The sequence below is a fragment of the Agelaius tricolor genome, unplaced genomic scaffold (genome assembly GCF_023055355.1).
Source record: "Agelaius tricolor isolate 1412-34295 unplaced genomic scaffold, bAgeTri1.0.p SCAF_5, whole genome shotgun sequence".
Lineage (NCBI taxonomy): Eukaryota > Metazoa > Chordata > Aves > Passeriformes > Icteridae > Agelaius > Agelaius tricolor.
The window spans coordinates 28,966,846-28,994,115 of record NW_027269265.1 but is presented as its reverse complement, the minus strand read 5'-3'; the positions used below and the strand labels follow the sequence as shown (position 1 = coordinate 28,994,115).

At 33.6% G+C, this 27,270-nt stretch overlaps 1 protein-coding gene across 3 annotated transcripts in view; it reads right to left on the bottom strand.

Moving 5' to 3' along the window:
- Nucleotides 1-27,270, bottom strand: part of NOVA1 (NOVA alternative splicing regulator 1) — a 138,455-nt gene that overhangs the window by 4,249 nt on the left and 106,936 nt on the right. For 2 of the 3 annotated variants that reach the window (XM_071426980.1, XM_071426982.1), the window contains one exon: nucleotides 21,522-21,593. The exons of the other annotated variant lie outside the window; for it this stretch is intronic. In XM_071426980.1, the coding sequence (XP_071283081.1) occupies nucleotides 21,522-21,593 (72 nt within the window). The remainder of the gene's footprint in view (nucleotides 1-21,521; nucleotides 21,594-27,270) is intronic. 3 annotated transcript variants of the gene reach the window in all.

Here is a 27,270-nt window from a genome sequence, read left to right as displayed (position 1 = left end):
GTCTCTTTTTACTGCCTCATTATAAAGTCAAACTAATTGCAAACCAATATGCATGCCCTTCAAGTAAGTTTTCTAAAACTAGAAAAAGCTTAGATATTTCCAGTGGTTATGTTAGCATGAAATCACATCTTTGAGAATCCAGCATACTAGAAACTTGAGAAACGCTTATATTTTCCACTTACACAATATTTACATTAAAAATAATATCTCACACTGTATTTTGCACTGGATTGTTTTAAACTATATACATAATTTTTAATTCAGAATTTCACTGGCGTCAAAACAGAACACTTTCTATAGAATAAATAAAAAATGATCAGCTGCTGAATTATTCTAAAGGTAATGTGAAAGTAGGGTATTAAAAATAATTTCGTCCACCCATATATTAAATAATCCTATAAAAAAATCACTGTATATATACTTAAATACATAATGACACATTTTATACATATTTTTAGGCAGATTTAGTTTTAAGTCAGGACACCTCCTAGTAATTTTAAATGCAGTTCAAGGTATTTGGTAATTTTAAGGTAACCTTTTTAAGAATTCCCATCATAAAAAGAAAGAAACTACTCAGTTTTGATTAGGTATTTCAGTTCTAGATATAAAATACATTAAATAATTGCTAGCTTGAAGAATTGTCCAGATTTTTGCAAAAAATTTTTTTTGGGGGGGGAATTGCTTGTTTGTTTTTGGTTTTGGGTTTGTTTTGTTTTTGGTTGTTTTATTTGGTTTTTGGGTTTTTTTGGTTTTTTTTTTTGGTAACACTCCAAAATGCAGCACTGCACAGCTCTCATTATTATGGTTTTGTGCTGCATACTACAGAAAACATTTACTTGCCTCCACTGGTTTAAGACACACTAACAGGTTCTGTGGGAGATTTCAATAAGCAATATGCATAGTTCTGATCAAGTCAGGCATAAGTGCCTATGTAAATTTAAGTGAAAAAACCCTAAAAACATAAGAAAGTACAAAAATACACTCTCAAAACCATACATGTGATTTCAGATGTAAATAGGATATTTAATGCCAGGGCAGTATTGTTGCACCTGTAATATTACAATTACATATGCAACATATGAAAATCCAGGTCACTATTACAAAGCTGGGATTTTTCTTAAGGATGGGCATAGTAAAATAAAGCAATGGCTTAATTCAGCCACAAAATTAAAAAGGAACTCTTCTCTAAGCAACAAGAAAGATTTTCACAATGAGAAACTGGTACTTTTCTCACTTGACACACAAGTGTTCATTAGGTTACCACTAACAGCTCTAGTTATTGGGCAAAATTATCTGTCTTATCAGAGGAGAGAGAAAGAATGATCTTCTTACTCACCCACTCCCACCTTGCCCAGACATGGTTTTGCATTTAGTACTACAAACAACATAAAAATTATGATGCATTTTGAAAAAAACCCATAAAATTTCATGTGCTGGATTAACATGTGTTTGTCTGTTTCAGAAATAAAGATACCCTTTTCTAAATATCTGATTTAGAAACAGACTATTGTTTCTTTTATTGGCAACTCTTTTAAATGGTATTAATTTAGGAATATACCAATAATACTCTTTCAAATACAACCCCTCCCATGGGGAATATTTCATGTAATTTACGTAGAGGACATCTTTTAAAAACTTAAATGCATTAAATAATTACACAGTATGCCTCTATTTTGTATTAGGACAAAAACATTACATTCCAGTGAAAATTCAGTTTGAACAAAGCATAAATGCATCTGTACTCATTTTACTTAAAACATAAGCAATCCTGCTCTTCTTGAAATGAAGAGTGACATTTGTATTATTTTGAGATATTCAGCTGTAACATTCTTGTATTTCGGACAGCTAATTTAAAATTTCATTTAAAAATTTAGATAATTATTTATATTTATATAAAAGCAAAATATATTTAGGATTTTTTTTATTAGGAATATTAATCTTCCTACCAGTTTGGAAATCTCCATCTATTTCTTTTATTCACTAAATCTTTCCCTTGTTTGTATATTGAAATATCAAGTATTTATGGCAAACATTGGTTGTGCTGTATAATAACACAGTATCTAACATATTAGATAGATCAGCAGTCTAGGTGCTGGTAGAAAAGAAATAATGCAAAGGTTTTTTTTTTTTCCTGTTGAAGCCTAAAATCCACATGGTCACTAAGTTAAAAGGTATAAAATGATAAAAAAAAATTCAGAAAATGAAAAATCAAATATTATCTATTGGTTTTGTTACCTACATGACCACCATTTTTGAAAAAAGTACTTAACTCCTTGTCTGTCAAGGAAATTGGACAGTGCACTTATTTTCCTTTTACAGATAAGAGGTTCAGAAACTGATTTGGATGCAGAAGTGAGAAACTGCTACCCAAAATAAGTGCTCTGAGCTATCCAATGAAGGTATCTTTCACTACGCAGGAAGATTAGCTTTCCAGGTTAGTGTGTATGCTCCTGGCTATATCCAAACTTGCGCTGCAAAAAGGAGATTGATTATCTAAAGCAATTACGAACAGATGCTTACATATGCTTAAAAATAGGAACACGTGACATTTGTTTTGTTTAAATGCTATAGGAAGAAAAAAGGAAAGTAACTCAACCTTTATTTCATGTCAAATAAATTTTATAAAAATTAGGATTGCAGTTATGGCATTTGCTTGCTCACAAAGCAAATTAATTACTTCAACAGGCATCACTCTCATCCTATTTCCATTAGCATAAGAAAGTTCAAAATCAGGCTCAAAAAATGTAATACTTCTTCCCCCAAAAGTCATCCAACTATAACAAATATAATAGAAACAAAGTAATTTCTCAGAGTTCATTTTCAGTGAAACAAGACTGTGTCTTTAAAAGCCTTGACAAAAGTCAAAGAAACCTGGGCTGTAAGAAGGGCTCCAACTGGAGAGCAGTTTGCTGCCCTCAGTTCCCAATGAAATCTGCAGAGATGTGATGCAACTCTGCCCTTCAGAGGAAGAGGCCTGGTACTTTAGGGATCTCAACCACTGTGTCCAGAGACACAATTCAAACTGCTTTTAACTCACCACATGAGTAGCTCATGTAAATCCTAGACTCCTAAACCCTGTATCAGCTAATTCCTCAAACCTTTCCTATATATTGACAATCCACTTGCATAAGCCCATGCTGCATTCATATATCATGTCAGAATTGCCTGCAAGTCCTCTGATTTACCAAACTGGAAGTCCTGGCTCAGTTAAGTGAGCAGACTAGCATCTGTCCTGGAAGGTCAGATGTTTGGTGATTATGCTCTGCCACTCCCATCCTCCCCAGTGCTGCAGTGAGATAATCTGCACTGAGCAGCTATGAATGCCCATGAATAAATGCTAAATAGTTTCATGGGAAGACAAACCATGACCAAATCTGCACTACTACCCATGTCCTGCCAATTCTCATTCCCACCCCTCTCATGCAGAGACCTCCAACAAGCCATAGCAAAGTTTCACCCACTCCACCTTTTCACTTTTCTACTGCTTTATTTCTTTGCCCTCTTTCTCTCTGACAATATTTTGGCTGGTTATATTACCACTTCTCACAGTCTCTAGAACTGGGGGGACGGCAATCACAAACCCACACCATACATGCCACCCTGCTAATACAAGGTCTACACTGATAAATTGAGTGGAAGGATGAAATGCAGGCTAGATAGCCAGAATTAGCACTTATATAGGCTGTTACATCAATTAGAGTAACTGTATGTTAAGAAGGTTGAAAAACGTGGTTTTAAGTTTCAAGTTTCACATGGTGGCATGACACATGCCTACACTAAATTACACCAGAAGAGAAATATTACTGATTATACAAAATAGCACCAAAACTTGGAAAAAACAAACCAAATCATTCAACAGTGGAAATATTTAAATGCATCAGGCTCTATTTATTCCACTTCTGTGAAGTGTTCTAAGAGATTGCACAGAGATTAATGAACCAAGGATCTTTTTTATCTATTATTCAGGTTTCCTTTTTCCTCTTTTATGTTCAACAGTGTAATTATAACCCATTCCATGAATTTCTTGTAACAATTGTTCTTTTTCCTTCTATTAAATCTTTCAACTACTTGTCTAATACTAGTTTATTTTTTCTTAACAGAAAAACACGTTACAGAGAAGATTCCATCTAATCTAACAAATTCATCCTAATTTGTCACAATTCTACATTTTAGTCTCTAAAGCAAATAACTGCACTTCCTTAAAACTGTAAATTGATACATTCTACTTCATATTTTTTTCTTTTCTTTTCTGTCTTCTTGCTCCTCAATTGTTTTAAACTCTTTAAAATTCCCCCTGGCCTCTGGATTCTACATCTGAAAATTTCATGCTATTTTAGCTGCTCATATGACTACAGGCTTAGACTTGGTGAAAAGGTGTTCTGAACATCCCAATTCCTGTTGAGAGCAGTCAGTAAGCAATAGGATCACCTAGGATTTTTTTTTTGTGTGGCAAGATAAACACACTGCTACACTAGGCTTGTGAGTAGTCCCATACAATCCATCCTAAAGTGAAGTGGCACTATAACAAAAATCTGGGAGAAAATCAGGATCAACTGAAGATGTGAGAGAAGTTCTGAAATCAAGCAGAATGACAACTAAGTTCATTACAGGCAAGGTGATGCCTGCATGCACTTAGAATTCACAGCCATGCTCTGTTCTATCAGGCAGCTCCTGGGAAGCCCCTGGCTACACAGCCAGCAAAAACCACAAGTTCAAGGCAGCACAAGCTACTGAAAGGTCATGAGTCATCACACCTATACAGCAGGCAGCCATGCAAGGCTGCGCTGGACAGATGTCTGCTCATGTCAGACTTGGGCTCAGCTTCCAACAGTAGCCTTACACAGCAAATCTGTACTTATTGCATATACACAGCCTCAAGGGAGCTACTGGAATTTCTCTCAATATTTTCAATATCTCTGGACTGGACTCATACTGGATTCATGCACATGCTGAAACACGAATTTACTTTTTCAGAGGTGTCCTGAACAAATTCCTGGTTTCTCAGTTCCAGATTATACATTTCAGCTTCAGAGAAAATTCTTAGACAGAACAGAGACATCTTTTAGAGACATATTTCTAATAATCTGCTCGATATTTATTTACAAAAATAGGCACATGTCCATAAAAAGCAAAGCAATTCTTTGTAAATTTAGCTAGATCGTCTGGTAAATAAACCTAGACCATAAATTGTCATCTTTCCCGACCATGTTTAAATTCTGTAAATGTCATTCCAACTCAGTTTCTCTCTTTCTGCAAAAGAATATCTAGAACTGAAATACTGTGTGAAATAGTGCAATGGATTATAGAAGGAGATTAGCTGCTACTTTGTTCTCAACATAATGCACTTTTTCTTTTTCTCGTCATGTTTATGTTAATGTGAGTTTCTTCTCATCACAAGCAGTACATATACTTGTAGTATTCCCTTCATAAATGTTGCCTGCAATTATTCCAAGATGAATATAATTTTGCTACTTCCCTATTTGCCTGTTTGTGTTATTTCTGACCTCATAATTACAGTTTCTTTCAAGACAATTCAAGGTTAACTTAATCCATTGGAAAAATTCTGCAACTCTGAGTTTTGCCTCAAATCACACTAGATTATTACAAATATAAAAAATTGACAGACCAAATAGCAAATAGATATTCTAAGATGTTTGGTTTTATCCGCTGGTGCACTGCAGGAGCATTTTGGTCTGATACTGAACCTACTGTTCATCACAAGTGTTTGTTTTTCCCCAGTTTTTAGACCTCCTCTCTCAGCTGAGGTTGCATTTTTAATTTCATTTTAGTCACAAAAACTATCATGCACGAGAAACCCAGCTTCAACTTAAATACCCAGGAACAATTTACATCTGAAACCACAGGGCTTAGAAAGTCAGAACTAAGTAGGAGAAATATTTACTAGAGATAAGACTGTGTAAGGATGTTTTGCACAAATTGCTCTTTTGGCTTAAATCAATACTATTTTTCAATTAGCATTTGATATTAAACCTTGACTCTTTGAGGCACTTAAAAAAGTCACTCCCACTTCTTTTAGTAACTACCTAATTACAATTCTGCCCACTTTAAAGTATGAACGTTAAGATTTTTCTTTCATGCTTTTAACTAAAGATGTAATTTGGAATGCAAATTTCTCACAGCAAGAAACTAGCAAATCATGTTTAAAGAAACAAGAAAAATATTCTCTGCTGCCTGTTTTAGTTGCCCTTCTGTCACCAGTGTGTGTAGGCTCTAACTGATAAATAGAAAGGCTTCTCTCAAAAGCAGAATGTGTGCATAGCCAAGTTGTGTACACCGAAAGAATAATTGCTAAAACAGTGTTGGTTATACAGGTGGCTGATTTTATAAGATTATCTAGTCCTGAAGAAAGTATTATTAAAATTTTACACTCACATATGCACACATAAAAATCTGAATAGTTTCATAAGTACCCCTCAAGAAAATATGATTCAAAACTGTGGGAATGAAGCAGACCAACTCCTCCATGAATTCTCTATGATACATAGTTTTAATAACATAGAGAAGAAACTTAACTTTTCTAATTTTTTTCTCAGTAGCGTAAAAACAACATTCCATATTTAATGCATTAATGTTTCATGAGCTTCAAATTACATTTGCAAAGAAGTGTAATGCATTTTGAGAAGCTTCATTTATACTTTTCACTTTTTTATAATTAAAAAAAGAAAAAATGAGCCAGTTACATACTAAATTACACAAGAGAAAAAATTAATAGATTTTCACTCAGTTGCAGAGAATGCAGTATACATAGAAAATTAGATATCTGTATTGGCTGTGCCATTGTTCAGATGAAACATTTTTAAAAAGACAGAAAGCATGAATATTAACAGTTCTGTCCACTATTGTCTAAAACCTTCAATGATGATCGAATGTTAACCCTATTCCCTCTTTAAAATCAGCACATTTTCCCCTCCCCCATCTAAGACTTCCCTTTTTTTCATCCTTCTTATATAATTTGTTGCATGGCATCCTATGAATACCTGCCAACGCTTCACAGAGACAACCAGGGGTTTAGAAAATGCATGAATATTTACAGAACTATTAAGTATAGCAATTTGGGATACTTCTAACTGAAAGAAACTATACAATGTAATTTCATTATTGGAATTGCTAAAAGAAACTCTTCTCAATATAAAATAATTGACATAAAATATAGATAATGTATATTATTTTAAAACTAAATATGCTTCACTGATGGTATCACTAAAACTGTTTTACATTAGACAGGATCTAACTTATGAACTCATAAAAGCCACTCCAGTTTCAAAAGTTAATCAGTCTTAACAGACAGAGAGGCAAAGTGGGTGCATCCATTTTTTTAATGCTTTCCCAGTCACAGATCCATAGATGTTTGGCTCCTCATAGCTATAAACTCACTGTCCAAAGAAGCATTGCACTGGCTGCTTTTCTGATAAAGCTTCAGAAGGCAAATACATAAATGAGTAGGACATTTCTGCCCTCTTCCATAGAATAAAGTCAGCATGCATGAGCTTTACAGGTACTCCATAAACTTGCTCTGAATGACATGCTGTATTTTAACTAGAAAACTTGCATTCAATGAGAAGAAATTCTATGGCTAACACATAAAAGAGATTTGCTAAGATGTTGATAACAAAGCCAAACATAGGAATCAATTTTCCATTGACTTCCGGGAGACTGATGCTTCCTTTTTTTTTTTTTTAAATTTTTTAAAATGCTTTTTAATGGCCATGTACCTGCAAGTCTAAGAGAAAACTAACAGTATTTTTAAATAACCCTTTGAATGGAGTATGAGTTTTCAAGATGAAGATACACTGTTAACATTACAAAGCATCACAGCTATCAACAGTGCCCAGTTTTCAGTATAAATGTGGATAAATATGGCTAGAATACACAATTATGTTCTTCTAAAAGAATTAATGCAGAAAATTATATGCATTAGTTGTGTCATTTAATTAAATTCAGAGGAAATAACAGCCAATAGAAATGTGCTGAGGGACTTGCCATTTCTCTGTCAATAACACTTTTCATTGAAACTGACTAAAACTTGAAACCTTGGAAAAACTAAACCCTGGACATTAGAAATACATTGAGATTTTTAGGTTCTGACATTGCTGGCCAGAGCACATTATTTTAACAGCATGTTAAACATTTTCTAAATTAATTTTGGATTTAAATCCAAGTATGAAATCATGTTTCAGCATTACTGGTAAGAATACTGAAAATCAGTCTCTGGAAACCACATTTTAAAATGAATTAATCTATCTATAGGACTGACAGGACAAAAGAAGCTAAGAGTTTTAGCTTGTTTTCAGAGGATCTTTGCCACAGTTGATTTCTACAAGATACGTATCACAATAATTCACAGGAATCATTTGGCAATTCTGAACAAAATTTAAGTTATCAACTATATATCCTCTGCAGGAGACCCCTCTCTTGAAGTATGTGGAATCAAGGTGAATCAGTAGAACCATTTCAATTCTATGGCATGGAAAACAAGAATTTATTATGACCATTTAAAAAAGGGGTATTTCTTTCTTACTCAAAGCTCTTTGTGATCCTTTTGTGGGAGGTGCAAAGAGAGAGTTTGATCATCAGCAAGAAGAACTTTATGGTTACTCATATCAACAGGTTTGCAACTCCCAAAGGAAGGAGGTAAAGTGCTCAGAAAATATGTCAGTTTTTAGTCCCTTTCTTAAAATACACTATCTCTATATTTAATATCTTCATGCTCACAAATAGTCCCCAATTTTGCTATCACAGTTATCTTATTCTGAAAATTAAAGTTTTAAGTGAGAATCTGCAGAATTGAAAGAATTATAGATTTTGAAAGAAGGAGATAAAAGAAACTAACTAGCTGAATGTGTTTTGTCTAAATGAACACCTTTGAGTTTTCATGACCATAAAACAAAATAATAATACTAAACCCTAACGTCCCTTCCTACACTATTTGTAATTAAAATTCTGGGGTAATTACTCTGTTCTCCATGGAAAGGAAGGGGAGACAGAAATGAATTAAAACCCTTGTGGTAATGCTATTAATGCCTCAGGTCCATGAAAATAACAGCGTATTTATTCTTGTTTTCCCCTGCAGACAATTCTGTATAGCTTCATGGTGTTTTTCACTAAAAAAAAAATTAAAAAGGAAAAATGGCAGAAAGCTAATGACCAAATGTTTTCCTAAAAACTTTATAAACACAATTTTTCTTACGAGTTTTTTTTCTGAAAACATCCATTTTGCTTTAGATATAAACACATGATAAGATGGTGGAGCCAAATAGCTTCTAAAAAGAGGAATATTTTAAACATGCTAACTAAACACAACAATTAAAAAAAGCCAAAAACCACTGTGAAACAAAACAACAAAAGACCTTCTCACCATTCCCACAAATATTTGATTTAATAGAAAAACCTACAGAAAAGTAATAAATTTAGCAAATATCTGAATTATAGACACTTTTATATGCACACAAAGAACTGTACTATAAATATATGCTGCTATATAAGAATGCCTAATATTTGATTTACTTGTAAGTAGGAGCAGTCCTCTTGCACTGAGTATCTAGTGAAGAGTTTCAGCTTAGGCAGTGAGTACAGAAGCTACTCATTCACAAGTGCCTCTTTAAATCATATTTTTGCAATTCAGCTTATTTTAAAACCAGTAAGAAAAAAAATCTCATGCACAAAGACATGCACATATCTGTACTCTCTACAGACACAAGGAGTGGAGCCCCCACTTCCTTCCAGGTCCATCATGTCTTAGAATCTCCCAGCTGCAATCATGTCAAAAATAAGTCTGATGCACAGAACAAATGAATGATGTTCTCATTTCAAAATCTAGGAACAAAACCCACACTCTCTTACATAATTATTTCAAGGGACTCTCCAACCTTTCTTGGAAACCAGATTTCTGCTCTTAACAATATTATGTAATCTAAATAATGTAACTTTGGTCTGAGAACTATCTTCCGTATCCAGTCTGTATTAAGCTACATATGTAGAGGTGAGAAAAGACTGAACAGGGAATTTTTAATAGTGCATCTTGGCATAACCTGGCACCAGTTTTGCACATGCAAAATTAGGGTAAAGATCACAAAATTAGGGTAAAATGAAAGATAAAACTTATTCTATAATCAACCAATACGCGCAAAATAAATATGGTGGAATAAAGATGATGGAGCGGGAAATCTGGCTCCTGCAAAATGCACTTGGTCCATCTAGATGAACTAACAAATTAACAGCACCAAGGGTTATGGTTACTTTGAACCCCTGGCTTTGCATTACATAACCAGCAGCAGAAGCTTGATTGTTTCTGTATTAATTAATCCTTAACTAATAAAATAGGATTTTGTCTAGCAAGAACTACTCAATGAAGTTCTCAGGGACACTTTCTTAGATGTTGTTTGAAAATTGTTTTCAAATAAGAAAGGGAGGACAGTTAAGCAGAAAACATTTATATAACCATGTCTCTCTATGAAAAATAATAATTATTAGAAATTTTGATTACAAAAAGGACATAGTTTTCTTAGTGTGGTTTCCCTAAGGGGTGAATGCATAGGTGGCCACAAACAAGTATTGTGCTCAGTTCTGGGCCCCTCACTTCAAGAAAGAGCATGTCCATAGAAAGGCAACAAAGCTGGTGAAGTGTCTGGAGAGTGAGTCCCACATGGAGCAGCTGAGGGAACCCAGAGAAAAGGAGGCTCAGGGGAGACCTTACTGCTCTCTACAACTCCCTGAAAGAGTGTTGTAGTGAGGTGGGAGGTCAGCCTCTTCTCCCAGGCAGCTGGGGACAGGACAAGAGGAAACGGCCTCAAGCTTTGCCAGGGGAAGTTCAGGCTGGACAGGAGAAGGAATTTCTTCACAGATAGAGTAATTAAACATTGGAATGAACAGTCCAGGGAGGTGGTGCAGTCACTACCCCCGGAGGTGTTCAAGAAATGACTGGAGGTGGCACTTAGTGTCAAGGTCTGGTTGACAAGGTGGTGTTACATCACTGGTTGTACTTGATAATGACAGAAATCTTGTCCAACCTAATTGATTTTGAGATTCTGTGATGTCTCCAAATTTAATAAGCAATGCTACAGGACTCCATAGCTCTCTAATGCTAGCTAATAGAGTCTTCTGACAATTCAATTCAAAACCTTCCTCTCAGAGCCTGACAATATGTCTCTAAGAAGGATCAGAGAACAGAATAAGATAAAATCAAGCTGTAGGTCTCAGGAAATATACCATTAACTGCAACTAAGTTGTGGTTGGCCGGCTTAGAAGTTAAAATTCACCCCAGCTGATTCATATCTTTAGTTTATAAGTCTATCTACTTCTTGGTTAACTCTTGTAAACTTGTAGTTATATGTATTTAACCAAGATAACTTAGGTCAGTTATCAAACTAACTTAGGTCACTTATCAAAGTCAACTTAGCTTTTAAAAATTCTCTATAATTACAAGAGACAGGGGAAGATACAATTGCATAGTCCTTATTAAATGGGAAGATCCTGGATTTAGATCATAAATACACAGCTCAGTAGGAAAACTGCATATATTTCTTGTTAAACCATGTATTTGCAAACCATATTGCTTCCCTACATTTGTGCTCTGGGTTATATTTCTCATACAATGGGAGAAAAATTTCATTAAGGCAAACTATCTATAGACAAGCACTAGGCATAGGCAATACTTGAATATAGATAACTGGCACCTATTCATAATTTTGCATAGACAGTAATCTCACAGAAATGTTCATGTGGGAAAAAAATTACTCCTCATGCAAACTAAGGCTGTGGAGCACAAATATGGCTGTATTTACACATTTACATTACATGCTTTTATACATATATTACAAATGTGTAATAGTATGTGTGCATTAACATGGAAAAATACTTTACACAGAGTAAATTTGAAGGCAGCATCTAAGTAAATTTGATTTAAATATCTCTTGTTAAAGACAATGAAAAATAATTTGCATCTCAGACTTGCCCTGATCTCAACTACCAATCACAATATATACACGTTCTTCTGCTTGAACAGCTGACAATTTATTTTCAGAGAAAAGATACTGAAAAATGTGAAAAGAAAAAATAAAAAAAGAAAGAGCTGTCTCAAAAATGAGATGGAGGTGAGAAAATCAATAGATTTACTAATCCTTTTTGATTTCACAATACATTTTTCCCTTTTTTCTATATAACAAATACGCAATGTGATCCTTTGCATATGTATAATAAATGCATAAATGCTTTATTAATTATTCTAATATCACTTAAATTCAGTTTTCAAAACATAAATTTCATCCTAACAAAGCTGCAGTCTCCTTTTCTTACCCTGTTCATCTGAGTTCCTATTAATGCCAGGCAGGTGTAACTTACAGTTAACTTTGAAATTGGATGCAGTAAAGACAACCATCAGAGTACACAAACACATTTTGTACAGCCAATCAGTCTTTTCTGGTAATGTAATGTGTATCATTTATTATCTAATTACTTATGACATAATTAAAGCAGAAATTTCTATAAAATAGCCTCAATTGCTGGCATACAAGTGAAATACAACCTGTGAAATGTCTTCAACAAACAACTGTTATTTCCTTTTGTTTGTAAAACAATGTGATAATACTGGTTCTAGACTATATTTACAGTTTTATTAAACATTTTAAATTTATTCTTATGAACAAATTTTCTGCAAGGAAATGATTATCTTTTTACTTGATTTCTCTTTTTTTCTGCATCAGTTAATTATACATGTGCACAGGTCTGCAGATTTTAAGGTATTGTACTTTGTTTCAGTACTTTTTACTACAGAATGCCATTAATCATAGTCTAATCTATTTCATAAGCCAGTTTAATTCACTAACTGCAACACTTTTAAAAGAGCCCACATGGAGACTGCATTTCAGTATCTCATGGGTAGGGGGCAGCTGTTAATTTATTATCACGATTACTACAACTACTACTAAGAGAATAAAGTCAATCAATTCTCATTGCATTTTTAAGTTTGTTAAGTGGACAATAACGATAATCATAAAAAGCTGAGAAGCACTGAGCTCATGTACTATGCTACCTAAAAATATGAAAGAAGAATTTACACTGCACTGCATTTGCAGGCTTCCTGAAGCTTTAAACAAATAAAAAATCCCAACCATATTTTTCTAACCCCATCCAAATCACAGGTAGTAAGTTTACTTGAATGAGTAATTTATCATGTAGAAGTGTATTATTGTTTGATACTGTAAGGGGTGGGGGGAAATAGTCCAGCAATACTTTGATCTCTAAGGCTGCATTCACTAAGGTGCCATTTGAGAAGCAGGGGAAAACAGAAGATGAAACAGGCAGCAGACCCTCTGTACTCCAGACTAATACTATTCAAGGCTGCAAAGATTCAAATTTAAATCACTGGTAGGTCATAGACCAATGAACCCTTAGACTTAGAGGGACAATAGTCCAATTGATCCACTATTTGCAAACCATGCCTCTTAATATCTGCTATTACTTGCAGGAGGTCCAACTTGCTTTCAGGAAAAAAACCCAAACAATTAACCAACTAACCAACCCAATCCAAACATCCAAAACCAAACCCAAAATCAATAAATGTGAAAATATCTACAAGCCCAAAACTAGGGGATAATACTACTGAATAAGATGCAGTTACATATTGTTTTGATACAGACTATCTGAAATCTAGGGTGCAATGCATCAGGCAAAGGTCCCAACAGTTGCAGCTAACCTCTGGAAAAGGAAAAACATTCTACATCTTATTCTCTATAGTGCAATTCATCAACCTGCTTCCATGATTTGTATACAAAGAACACCCCTTTTTCACTCAAATCAGGCAGAGACCTACTATGATTGGTGGGTTTGTCTCACACCTGTCTATGACTTCTCACCATCTGATGAGTTCTCAAAGCATGCAGAGGACAGACAATGCATCTAGCAGTCTGCCTAGCCTAGCAAAGTGTAGTGCTACACTCTACCTACAAACAGCTTGTGAAAATGAAAATATTTCAGGTAGCAGAAAAAACCCAATTAACTAGCAAGGAGGATCTTCTAGGGCCAGGCCTAATCATGAGTTATTTGAGTGAGGACTCAACTAACACCTGACAGAAAAACAAGGTATTGTGTTTTCTACATGACAGTCTGCTGCAAAGGATCTGTCCTAGTGTAACAGTAAGGTCTACAGCCTCAGTGTTTCTTCCCACATTCTCCCTTCATCATATAAATCTGAACTCCTTAAAAGCCACTAAATTAAATTCCAAATAATTGAAAACTTGGAGTCAAACCTTTATCTGACTGATTATGCAGCAGAGAAACAACAATACAGTCATCCAGATTTGCATTCTGGAAATTGCTCTGCTCTTCTGTTTTCTCTGGATTGTTCAAACAGAGAAGAAGGCACTCAGTGACTCTTTGCCTGTGCACCTGAGAATATGGCTGGATTTTCCACCCAACAGCAGTTTTAAATGAAACAGTACATCTACCATACTAAACCTGAGTATTAAGAACTCAAAGTCTCAGCTAACCTTCATTAGATCACAGAGTAATATGTTGCCAACTTTCATTCTAGCTTATTTGGGATGGAACGTGAACATGGATATTATTTGGAAATTTATAACACGCTATTAATTTTAATTTAATATTGATAAAAGAATTATACTTAAAAAGGAACACAGAACATGAAGAAATTAAACACCCTTTGGCAAAGGACATTTGAAAACCTTTACCATATTTTGACAAAGAGAAAAATGTGTGCTCTCCAAATTTTCTATGTTTTATGATCCTTTTTCCTAGGCAGATAGGACCTTCTCTTAGTATGGGGACATGGAAAAATGCCAAAACCTATATATCATATCTACAAATATTCATAAATGAAAGAACATATTAAATTAAGTGAGGGACTTTTTGAATTCTTAAACAACTTAAACAAGACAAGATGATGATAACCCTAGCAGTCTAAACAAAATGCATTAAATCCAAAAAAGCATTATCGTTTTACATGTTCACTACAAAATATTTTAAAGTGAACAAATCCCATGAACATCATAAGTGTACTTTAAACAGTAATGATCTCATCATCTTAAGTGAAGCAATAATGATTTAAAAATAGATTATTTGAATCAAAAGCAGGCTTCATAAAATCACACTAAGATTTTCATGTTTTCTAAATCATCTAAGTCTTCATAAGCAAAGACTTTCTCTCTTTTTTTAATAAGCTTTGTGGGGGTTTTGTCCTGTATTTTTACCTTTGGATTTTTATCTACTGGGGAAAAACAACCAAAAAATCTAACAACCAGGTAGAGTTTAAAGCATGAGTAGGTATTGATTTAAGACATTTATCCATTTTAATAGAAGGTAATAGTAATTCTGTTCATTACACTGAGAACATATATCTTTTCAAAGGGGGGATGAAGTAGGAAACTAAGTGATTCTAATTATTATCAAGCATAAAATTCAAACAAGATACACAAACAAGGAATCACATTTTTACTTACAGGACTGAAACTAGCAGGTCATTTATGACATCCTATGAATGACATGCCAGTATAGTTTTCAGAGACTTAGCAGTGAGAATCTACAACCTTCCCCATTTCTCAGGAAAGTTCCTGACATTTCTCCTGCATTTAAGACAGGAACAGTAAACAGTGACCCCCTATAACTGTTGTGCAGTGGGAAAGAAAAAAGGAAATGAGTATGGAATATGAACCCAAATTATTACCTACATACTTGTCCCAAGGGGAAAAATTGAAACAGACAATAAGAACAGTAAAATCCCCAAACTGTTTTGCATATAAGATTTTTTAAATTGTTTAAACATTTTATATAATTTAAATATATATCCTAAGAAAACAATGCAAACAAGTACTGAGCTCAGATACTGCAAAATACTAGAGAAATGGTTAAAGGACAAAATAAATATATTACAAGTAATGTATTAACACGAGGACGAGAAGAAAGTCTACAGTTAGTCCATGGAGGGTAGGTTATTTCTGCTTAGAGTTTAGACATGAAATGAAGGATTCCAGCTGTATAGAAGCAGGAAAAGTTACATCTAAACCAGTGGAACCTCTACTGGAATCCTCTCACATGAACAGGAGAGTAATTCTTCCTAGCCTTTTCAAGATATATGGCCTCAAACATTATTTATTATGTGCTATCCACAGTGTGCCATAGGCACCTTGTAATCAAAAAAGGAACTCTGTCTTATTAAACTAAAACAAGCTGGTTCACTAAATACTTTAGTTATGGTCCATATAAAACACTGTCTATTAGATAAAGTCTCTTTCAAACAGAATATGAGGTTTGTATTGTAGACCGCTGACAGCATCATCTGGATGTAAATGAAATGGTTGTATTTATCAGTAATGAATCAGATTGGCTGACAAGAGGTCAAATTGTTATCTCAGAGAATTACCATAGCAAATATTCTTAGTAATCCAATGGAAGTTACATCACATTTTTAATTCTATAGTAACTTTTTTAAGAATTGTAAATAATTTTATATTGACTTTGATCTTTAATACACAGTACTGAGATTTGGAAAGATCAAGTGATCCATCCAGCATTAGTCAATATGTGGAAGACCTCAAAAGAAAACAGATTTTCTCAACACTACCCTAAAAATTGAAATTAAAATCAGGGAAAAAAAAGTAGATTAATATTACGGTTAAAATATCCAAGACACTATATCTTAAATAAGCCTCATATCAAAGTTCAAAGGTAAACTGAGATAATATCTCACTGACCTAGGATGGCTACAGAGTGTCCTGGGATCATCATTAAAACTCAGTATTTGTGCATTAAGATTAAAGTACGGATAAAAAAAATCATTTGAAGCTGGTTATTGTACATATTTTAAAAATCCATGTCTTAATGATAACAGAAGGCTAAAACAAAGGTTTCTTTCCTCTATCTCCCTCCACCTCCCACAAGAAGTTATATGTCAAATATGAGTTCATCAACCCTTTAAAAGCTGTCAGCATGCTTTACAGACTGCCTTTATTTTCAGATTCTACCTTTCTGTGAGGAATAAAAAGATGAAACTTCTGCAAGCAATTTTGCAAACAGGGATAGGGTGGTTCTTTAAAGTCAGAGAGGGAGATGGGGTGCGTCAATCATTACAATATCAATTCATCTCCCAGTCTCTAGTTATATGTGTACTATTATATCACATTGCAAGCTATAGACTTTGCATAAAATAAAGAGGCAATGTAAGCCAAAAGCACAAATTCCAAATACCAAGATTTTAATAGCCATATGCTTGTGCTCTACCTGCTGAGTACAGGCAGTTCCAAGAACCCTGGCTCAGTCCCATCATGTGAAAATGTTAAAAAGTATTATTTATAACAGATATTGCAGGAACAAGATGAGAAAGAAATGCTGAAATGAAAAAAGCAAATCTGAGGACTGAATGAACAAAATCTACACCTATCTGCACTCCAAAAAATTTATATTACATTGTACTAAATGATAAGATTTTCAGGTGCAATAACAAAGCAGCCAAATTGAAGGTATAATTGTAAAAAATACAAATGCCATGGGAAAAAATAGCGTTTTAAAAAAGTAAAAATAAAAGGTTCATATAGTAAGTTAATGACTCAAAGTTTGCTATGATAAATCCTATTTTATTGCTAAGCTTAAGCCTATCTAAATTGTAAGGCAAGGAAAAAGGACTCCTACCCATTACTCTCCTGACTGACTATTAAGTATGAATGTGTGTTTTGGCCCTTTTATTCTCTTAAGCCAGTAGCAAAGGTCAGCAGTGGTACCAATTTCATGGAGAAAGGGAGGACTGGAGAAGGAGACATGCAAGTGTCCTATACATCAAATAGGCAAAGGAGAAATAAAAACTTAGATTTGTGTGTTTCTCCCTCTAAAATTAGAGTAACATCAGTTACACAGTCAGATAAAAAGAAAAAAATGATCTTGTGAATGAATAAAAATATGTAAACAGTTTAATTACAGAAATACTAGTCTATCTAAAGTCAATTTTTAAAATAATTAAAACTTGTACCTTTACTGGGTTCTACAGAGGAAAAGCAAGCATGTTCTATATGATGTTTAGTGCATTATTTATCACTTTAGAGATGAAATTACCTCTTGAAGTGTACTTTGGAGAAGTGAAATTGATTTCCTCCTCCTGGTAAATAAAAGTAAAGCTATATTCTGCCAGCTCCAGGGGCATCAGCAGAACAGTTTCACCATGGTAGCTATATGTCTATCAGTGTTTGGCTATAAACAGAGCTGACCAAGCTCATGAGGGTGTAACACAGAAGCTTTTAGTCTAAAAGTATAGAAAGATTGAGTTAGTTTCAGCAAATAGGCAGACAGGAGGGGGAAAAAATTATTGGACATTCTACTGACTCTAATTCTATTGCCTCTTTGGTTCCTTCTTCCTTGAGAACTTTGCAGAATATGGATTTTTAATGCGAAACAAGGTCCAAGGAAGTTCCACTGAAAAAATAAGACATTTACAAGAATAATATTGGCAGATGTATAACTTCCTGGAACAAAGAACTGAAGAGAAACACACTGCCAGTGAAGAGGTTTCTGTTGCACTCAAGGCATCCCAGAAAAATGCAAAACATGACAGTTCTAAAGAAACTTTTCTTCCACTAGATAAGGCATTTTCAGACACTATCCTCTCCTTGAGAATTATAAAACAAGTAGTTCATGAACACTGGATTTTTCCAAAAACAATTCATCAAAAGCTGAAACTGCCATACAAAGGAGTTATGACCTCATCTGAATGGAGGCAAAGTGAGTCATTAAAAGGAAGATCTAATACAAGCCAGATTTCCTGCCTAGCTTCCTCTGACCTCTGTTGGCAGTGCTATTTTCTTCTTGTATTAAAAAGCATGTCTAGAAATTGTTCAAACTCTGTCAGGGGAACACAACTGACATGCTTGTACAGCACAAGGCTCACATCAGCTGTTCTCATCAAAGCACAGACTCGACAATTCTCTAATTGCAATGACTTATGGGGGAGTCCTCCAACCCAGCTTAAAAAAATCTCACTTCAACAGCAACCCAGCATGAAGTATTGTTTCAAGTTTGCTTAATCACCTTTCTAATCTTTAACATAAAATATCATCTTCTCATGAGTAAAACATTACATAAAATGGAATGATCATAAGCCTAATATGCCACCTTATGCACACAACAGAGTGTGCTGTGAATTCATCTTACATCTTAACACTGACTTTCCTGACATCCATCCAGTTAACTAAGCTCTCTCGTGTTATCATAATATACCATCTTGTGAGAAAATTCATACCTGAATGGTTATTTTTCTACTGAGAGCCATCTTACACAGCCATATATCAAAACAAACATCTACTATTGTTCTCTCATACTCTCCTGTTGGGCGTTCATGTGGCTGCAGACAGGTTTGAGGTGATTGTGTTGGAACCTATTTCCATGTGACAGCCGCAGTGCAGATACTTGTGGATACCCTGGTGCTGAATGCTAATCACCACTACAGCCTGGGAACAATTGCCAGTGATGTCACTTATCACCAGAATGAACAGAAAGGCCTTAATTGCCTTATCATGTGCTTTGTGCTTCCTGCTGGAATGGCTAGAAATCACTAGAAAATACGAGAAGGGATAAAATAATCTTAAACCTGTACAAGTTTCAATAGTTAATAATAAAAGCAGTTCCAAAAGTCAATTAAGGAACTCATTACTCTTCTTCATATATACAGTTCTGATGCTGTTCAAAAAAGGTCTTGATTACTTGTATGAAAACTGAATTGAACACAGGTTATGAATAAAATGCATTAAAAGATGTAATTTGGAATACAGACAGGACACAAAGCATACATGTCATTTGGCTTGTGAATTTAGCTATATTACTTGACAATATTCTCATAGAACAATTTTCTATAAGCATAAGTATTTTTAGCTATTGAAAGGTCATTTAAAGTTTATACACTACACTATAATTCTAATAATATAAAATTCATAGAACAGATGCAAAGTAGGTGCTTCTCTTATGCTAATTAACATGCTCAAATTTATCCTGTAAATAAAAGCACTTCTTCCTTTTTCTCTAAATAACGATCATCAGGATATACATATAATAAAAAAAAGTGTGAAAGAAAAGAAAGATAGTAAGAACTCATTAAAAAACAATCCCTGCACTCGTTTTCAAAACCTTCTAATTAAAATAAAATACTAAAATTAAGAGAGAGAGAATAAAAGCTGAACAAAGCTTATAATAAAACATCCCTAGGTGTTGGCAAAGATTTCATCTTTGTCATTTAATGATGATGAAGCCAAGTAACTGTTGCTGGAATGGAAGCAGGCTGATGAAGAAGGCTTTCAAGTTGAAGTCAAGGATATCACAACCTATATTTTTCTTAGTAGTTCCTCTATCTATACAATGTCTTCCTAAATGCCACTAGTTTCTGTATTTGACACCCCCTCCAATAAATGTCATGGGTTGATCAAAGGTATAATGCTTTAATACACTTCTGTTCATGTGAAATTGTTTGTTCATACACCAACAAGTTCTAAGCAGTTCAAAAAATATCAGAGAATTAGTAATTAATAACAGTGTTAACTTTCAGGGGAAATTAGCTTGTGAAGTAAACTTTTCTCATATTTGATGTTATTTATGCAAGATCTGATAGCAACATTCAGCTAACTGAAACAAACTGTGGGAAATCTTAGCATATACTAAATACTTACATTATTCAAACACAAAGTACATTAAGTTTAGCAGTACATCAAAATAAAGAAGGTATTTTTAAGCATGAATAAGTTCTAAAAAGCATGGTATGTAGCAATTTTTTACAACTTTTATAGGGAAGATGAAGATAATATGATAATTTGTCAACACAATCAACTGGACATGGACTTTTCCAGTTAAAATAAAAATAAATTAGTAGAATTGACATGCTGCTAAAAGGACAGTTTATGCATTTAAAAATACGATATGAATTAAACTTACTTAGATGTGTTTAGAAAGTTTTCAGAGAGATTTAATTTTACTTCTTTCTTCATCAATAAATTTTCATTTAAAATACTTTTTTTACTTAAATAAAGCCCCTATGTTACTGTCCACAGACACGTTTCAAAATTCTGCAATAAAGAAGTCTGTTTACCATTGCTGGGTTGAATTCCAGCTATTTAAGCATGGGTTTAGGGGTAATTCTATCATAATTTAAAATTGATCAAGGAAGTAATTACGTGTGTGCATATATACACAAACATATATAAACCAAGAGTTGCTCTGTCTACAAACACACCAGTTTTGTATCCTTGCAATTTATCAAATGGAAAAAAAAAAGCAACCCAACTATTTTAAAAGATACTTTGCTTTCATCAGAGATTTTAACAAAGCCCACCAAAATAAATTAAAAGAAGCAAAATATTTTCCATTTACTTTACCAATTTCTAACAAGAGTTAGATATCTATGGTTATGGGTGTATATATGTGAATGAACGAATAAATCCTTAACCCACCATATCTTTTTCTCCAGTTTGCAAGCTGTCACCCGTGAAAAGTATGGTGTAGATGGTAGGATGATACTGTACCTGATTGGCTCTGGAGGTGGTCATGGGATCAGATGGAGAGGACTTGGTGGTAGTTGGGGAAGATGGCAATGTCTGGGAACAAAGCAGTTCAGGAGCAAATCAACCTTTACAAGCCTTAGACTGAACAGTTAAAAAAATAAATAAACCAACAAAATAACATAACTAGAAAATTAAAAGAAATAAAAAATGCCTAAGACAAAAATCTTTCTCCTACTCATTGGAACTTAATGGAATTTAAAGTCAATTGGATAAATAATGCATGTAAATATGCATGCTTATGCATGTAAAAACAAATTCATGACTTGAAATCAAGATGGTGAACTCACATAAATACTCAAAAATATGCTGACCACATGAGGAATATATTCTTTCCTCTCTCCTCCTCTTGGGGAAAATGAAGACTATAAGTAAACAAAAATTCCAGCAAGTTCAATGAGCACACTAGGAACAGTTATCACTCTATGAACAAACAGGGCCAATGTCTGAAAGAAATTAAGAGACATTTGCTCTGGCACTTTATAAAGCACCATTGTACAGAAAGGACTTATAGCCAGCAAACTGTATTCCATACCTTACAACAGTTACGCTGAAGCTACCGCGTTTCTGGCTATATTCTAACTGCTAAAATATTCATTGATCTTTTTAAATCTAGAAGCAGGTGAAAAAATGTAAGCATCAATCTCATGATGGATGAACATGCAACTAATACCTTCATAACAAGTAACTACAAAATATTTATGATTAGTGTTAAAAACGTTCATTTAGTTGAGCAAAGGTCAACAGCTTATTATAGTTCTGTGTTCAAAATAAACACAAAAAAGAATTAAGAGTCATATTTATTGATCATCTTTTCTAAATAATATACATATGCTTAACATTAATTCTTGAACATATTAAAAAAGCACTGCTCTGTTTAAAAATTTTATATACACATTTCTCTTAAAAGTATTAGATCGTGACAGAAAAACTCTTCTATTCTTTTTATAAATGTAGTAAAAAAGTAAAACTCCAATTTTCAAAACATAACATACAATACTTATTCAAAGCATGTTTGTGACATCTTTGCAATATATAAATATTATAATATATCAAAAATTACACTATTTTTATGTCAAGAAATAAGTGTTAAATTGCTATACAATGGAATTTATAATATGCTCATATAGTTACTAACCAAAACTATTTAGAAATAAATAAAGCAAAATTTCACACTTTCAGCATTTCTGTTACTTACAATCATTGACAGTCCCTCATAAAATAGGTATACATACTTTTGCACTAAAACTCTTAATGCATATGAGAAAGCTGGGACACTGTGAATGCATAAAGTTGTGTATTAGCAAAATATGGGCTTGTACATATGCACACACAAATATTTTAGATGTACGTTAAACAGTATGAAGATCCATTTTTCATAGTTTGTACATAAACAGGCAGTCAAAACAGGAAAAATAAAACCTTAAGAAACAGATCTCTATTTTGTGCTTCCAACTTGTTACTCATTGTAAAGCAATAAAAACAAATAAAAACAGTTTAAGCATCAACTGGGACTCTTTCACGATAGTGATGTAGAAAATACTATAATGTATAGGACCTTAAAAAATTATGCAGTTGGCAAACTGCTGTTGCTCAGCAGGCACCCCACATTGTAAAAATCAAAACAATTATAAAGGATTCGCCCATGTCTTTATGTACCAAACATGGGACAATCATGAGGGGTCCATTTGTGAGGGGCTAGAATTATTTAGCAAAAGATGTGTCTGATTCCACAGTGGTACACAGCTACACTTGTTCAGGTATAGAATTATGTTTCTGATTTTAGTGAGATGATACAATATTTCTCTTACCAAAGTCTGAAATTGCAATGAACTGATTTTTATCATTTAAGGCAAAACAGGAAAAAAATACAAAAAAAAAATACCGAAAACAAAGCAAAACAAAAATCCCAACCAAAAAGAATGGAGAATTGTTTATTGCCCCAATAGGTTTTCTTTATTATAGCTAAGTATTAAACTTCCATCATGAAATCCCCAAAAGAAAAAAAAATTCTAATATATTTTGACTAAAATATTTCAGAAAACTGATAATTTGTGTTGTCAACACCACTGCTAACCAGCACATATGGTACTGTATGTTGTTTTGGTATGCTAGGTTGCTTATTAAAAGGAAAAATAGTGTGTTCTTCACAGTTGTTATCAAACTTAACTAGAGGATTAATAGGGAAATATGTAGAACACTTCAACACTGGATAATGACAATCACTGATACCACAGATGATTTAAGAAACTGGAAACATCTCAATTTTCAATTTATAACAATCTTCCTAAAGCACAGAAATATATAGCCGTGATGAAAAAAGGAGTGATGATAATCATTCCAGGTGGCTGTTGAACTATAACATCTACTATGTAGAAGCATTTCATTATTTATTTGAGCAAAAGCCTGCTTAAAATACAATGGAAAAAAATAGATTAATAAATTTAAAAGCAAAGACTGTATTAATGAACAAGAATCAACCATGAGAAGTACCTTTTATTAAAAAAAAAAGGCTAAATATTGAAAATAATTATTTTTTGGTTTTTTGGTGCTTTTTTCCTTGGTATATCAGGTTGTTCGTATTTGAGGCTTGATCTCTCTTACACTGTTTACTGACATAACTACTTTTAGTTTTATATATATATATATATATGTATATACACACACATACACACACACATATATATATAACATAATTGACAGTGTTTTTTAAGAATTAGTCTCTTTTCAAGCTTCCATATAATTCTGAAGATACACCTATTTATTTTTCTCATATCAAAATAACACAGAGTGATTTTTCAAACATTAAAAAGCCCCCACCAGAAACAGACATTTGGAGTTTGTATTGAATTTTCACTGGCTGTTAAGTATAATACAGTCTCAATTGCTTTGCAGAAACTTTTCAGCAAAATTGCTCCTTAAATTAGAAAGTTGGACAGAGCCCAATATTCTGACTTATTACGCAGCATAGAATGCATTAAAATTGGCAAATCTTTTGCATTAGGCAAGCACTCAAATTTAGTAGTTAGGTTTCTGACAATAAGATGTATAAACAGGTTAGAAATTGTAAGATGAATTTACATTACAAATTTCAATTTTTGAATCTGCTACTTCCATACGGTAATTGAGGATTTTCTGAAATTGCAGGTTGACTACTGACGTTATAGAAAAAAAAGTTAGAATTTCTACTACACACCACTTCTAAAACTTGCAGAGTGTTTTTTAAGGTGTTTCTTGAATAGTATAATCTAAGCCATGATGAAATTAAAGTTCTCTGTTTTCTTTAACACTATTACCTTTCCTAGTACTTACTGATACAATAATGAGTTACAGGTTACGGTATTTTTGTACTGACTTTACCCTTCTAGAACATGCATTTGAGAAAACAGATTTTAAATATTTAAAAAGGAGCTTAATTTTAGAAATAAAATTCTGTTTTAATCACATTTGAGGTGTAGCATCTTCAGAAGGTCCAAGAAAATACTACTACTTTGTGCCCAAGCACTGACTATACTGTGAGAGACTTCTCTCAGGGAGCCCAATACACTAAAGGGTGTGCAGAAATATGGTCAAATCATCACATTTCCATTCTTGGTATTTTTTGATTAATATAGTTAAGATATAGCTGCACCATGGCAATATAGATTACATACAGTCCATCTGCAATGGTGTTTCAAAAGGTCTCTGAGTCCTCTTTTGATACTATGACACCCTTATACACATTTTTACACTACAGAAATTTCAATACTTACATCATGGGTAATAAATATTAAAACTGTACTGAGACAATTAACTCAGTACCTAGTATATTTATATAGTTAGGACTAGAAAGAGAAGGCAGAAAATATTAATTGAAACAGGGTTACAGACATGAAAGCATAGAAAGAACATAATTTCAATGTGAAGGTGACTGTATTTACAGTTTCCCATTTTCTAGTTTCTCACTACAAAGCTTGCCAAACAAAGGAGATCTTGGTAACAACATTACCTGCAATAAATAACTATTAAGACTAACCTAATACTGAGTTTCAGTCCTGCATATATTAATATTGGTGTTTTTAATCACTGAAATTACTGTGATAAAACTAATTTGCTTAAGTCAATATTTTAATGCACTTTAGGAAAAGTTTAAGACCTTCTGCAGTTGAAATGAGCAACAGAGAGAACTGTGAGGCCCCACTGCACAATCTACTGACTTACTAGACTTTCAACACTATCAGAGGTAAAAGACTGCTGCTTTGCTAAACAGAGTCTTCTTCACATCTGCTGTGATCTCTTTTAATCTGCAACTCTGCCAAAAGATTCTTATCTTGGAGATTACTATATAAATATATAACACATTTCAAAAAATATAATTTGGATAAAGAAATAATCAAGGATTAGTAATTTGCTTACAATTCAGACTGTAAAAAGGCCACTTTGATGACTTCAGTGACTTATTTTTTTTCCTACCTTTTCATTTCTGTAAAGAACGAATAAAATAAATTTTGATTATATTTCAGTCTCTGCATTTGGTTTTGCTTTTGAGTGGAAGAAGAGACAGGGCATAGGGAAATTCAAAAAGACTAAGAGGTAACTCATCTGTATTTATGAACTCTTGGGAACCTGACTTTGAGAAAGGAAATAAGTATGGTTAAGTATGATCTTGAAGAAAGATTCTCTCATGTTTTGTCAAAGACAAGAAGGGATAAGAAGATTGAAGAAAACCACCAGGCTCCATCTGGATCACCAGAGCAACTCTGGATGAAAGGAATAATTTAGAATTACTATTATAGTAAAAGGCACAAAAAATAATGAGGACCTCCTCGTTCATCAAAACTTGTCACAGTAACATAGAACACGACAAGATCTGGTGCTGTTACATGAGAGATCCTATAACATACAGGTTTAAAATGCAATCTTGAAGAGAAGGTTACCTCTTCATTCTGGGATACTTTGGGATACAGAAAGATACACCAAAACTGCAAAGCCACCAGAAGGTATGAGAGAACTTAAGAATTTTCTGAAGAACCAAAACACTACTGAAAATTTATGTGAAGTTGAATGCTGCTGTTCATACCGCAACAAAATATTCTATTCTCATTCCACTTTTGAAGCACAGAAGACTTAATAAACAGCTACAAACTTGACTGCATTCATAGATGAAGTTTTGCATAAATATTGAGATTGTATCCAACACTGCTGAAATAAAACAGAAAATAAAACTAGCGATCTGCCAGCAGAATTGAGCACATGAGGGACAGGATAAAGTACACATATTTTTATGGAATACTAAACTTTTGCCATTGGATTCAACATACAGAACTAAAGAGCTTTTTAGTTCTTGCAACTTGTGAAGACCTCTGCATATCTTACTATACATTGCAGAATGATAACTGGTGTGATTTTTCACCTCTGTTCACAAGTGAAAAATGTTCATGAGAAGTTTTTAACTAGATGAAAAGACACTGTGATCTATGAAGCTATTTATTTTTTGTTTAAAAGAAAACTTTAATTTTCTCATTCCACAGTTTAGTAGGATTTACTAGGTGACAGACTTTTTTCTTCAACAGATGATAAAGAAAAGAAAGGGTTCTCAGAAAGGGATAGGCTTTTTAAGCAACCAATGGAAGTTTCTTCAGATAGGAAGAATCTGAGCATGTTGGTGGATTAAGAACTGAATACAGCAATGTGCACATGCAGGCCAGAGAGCAAACTGCACCCTAGGCTCCTC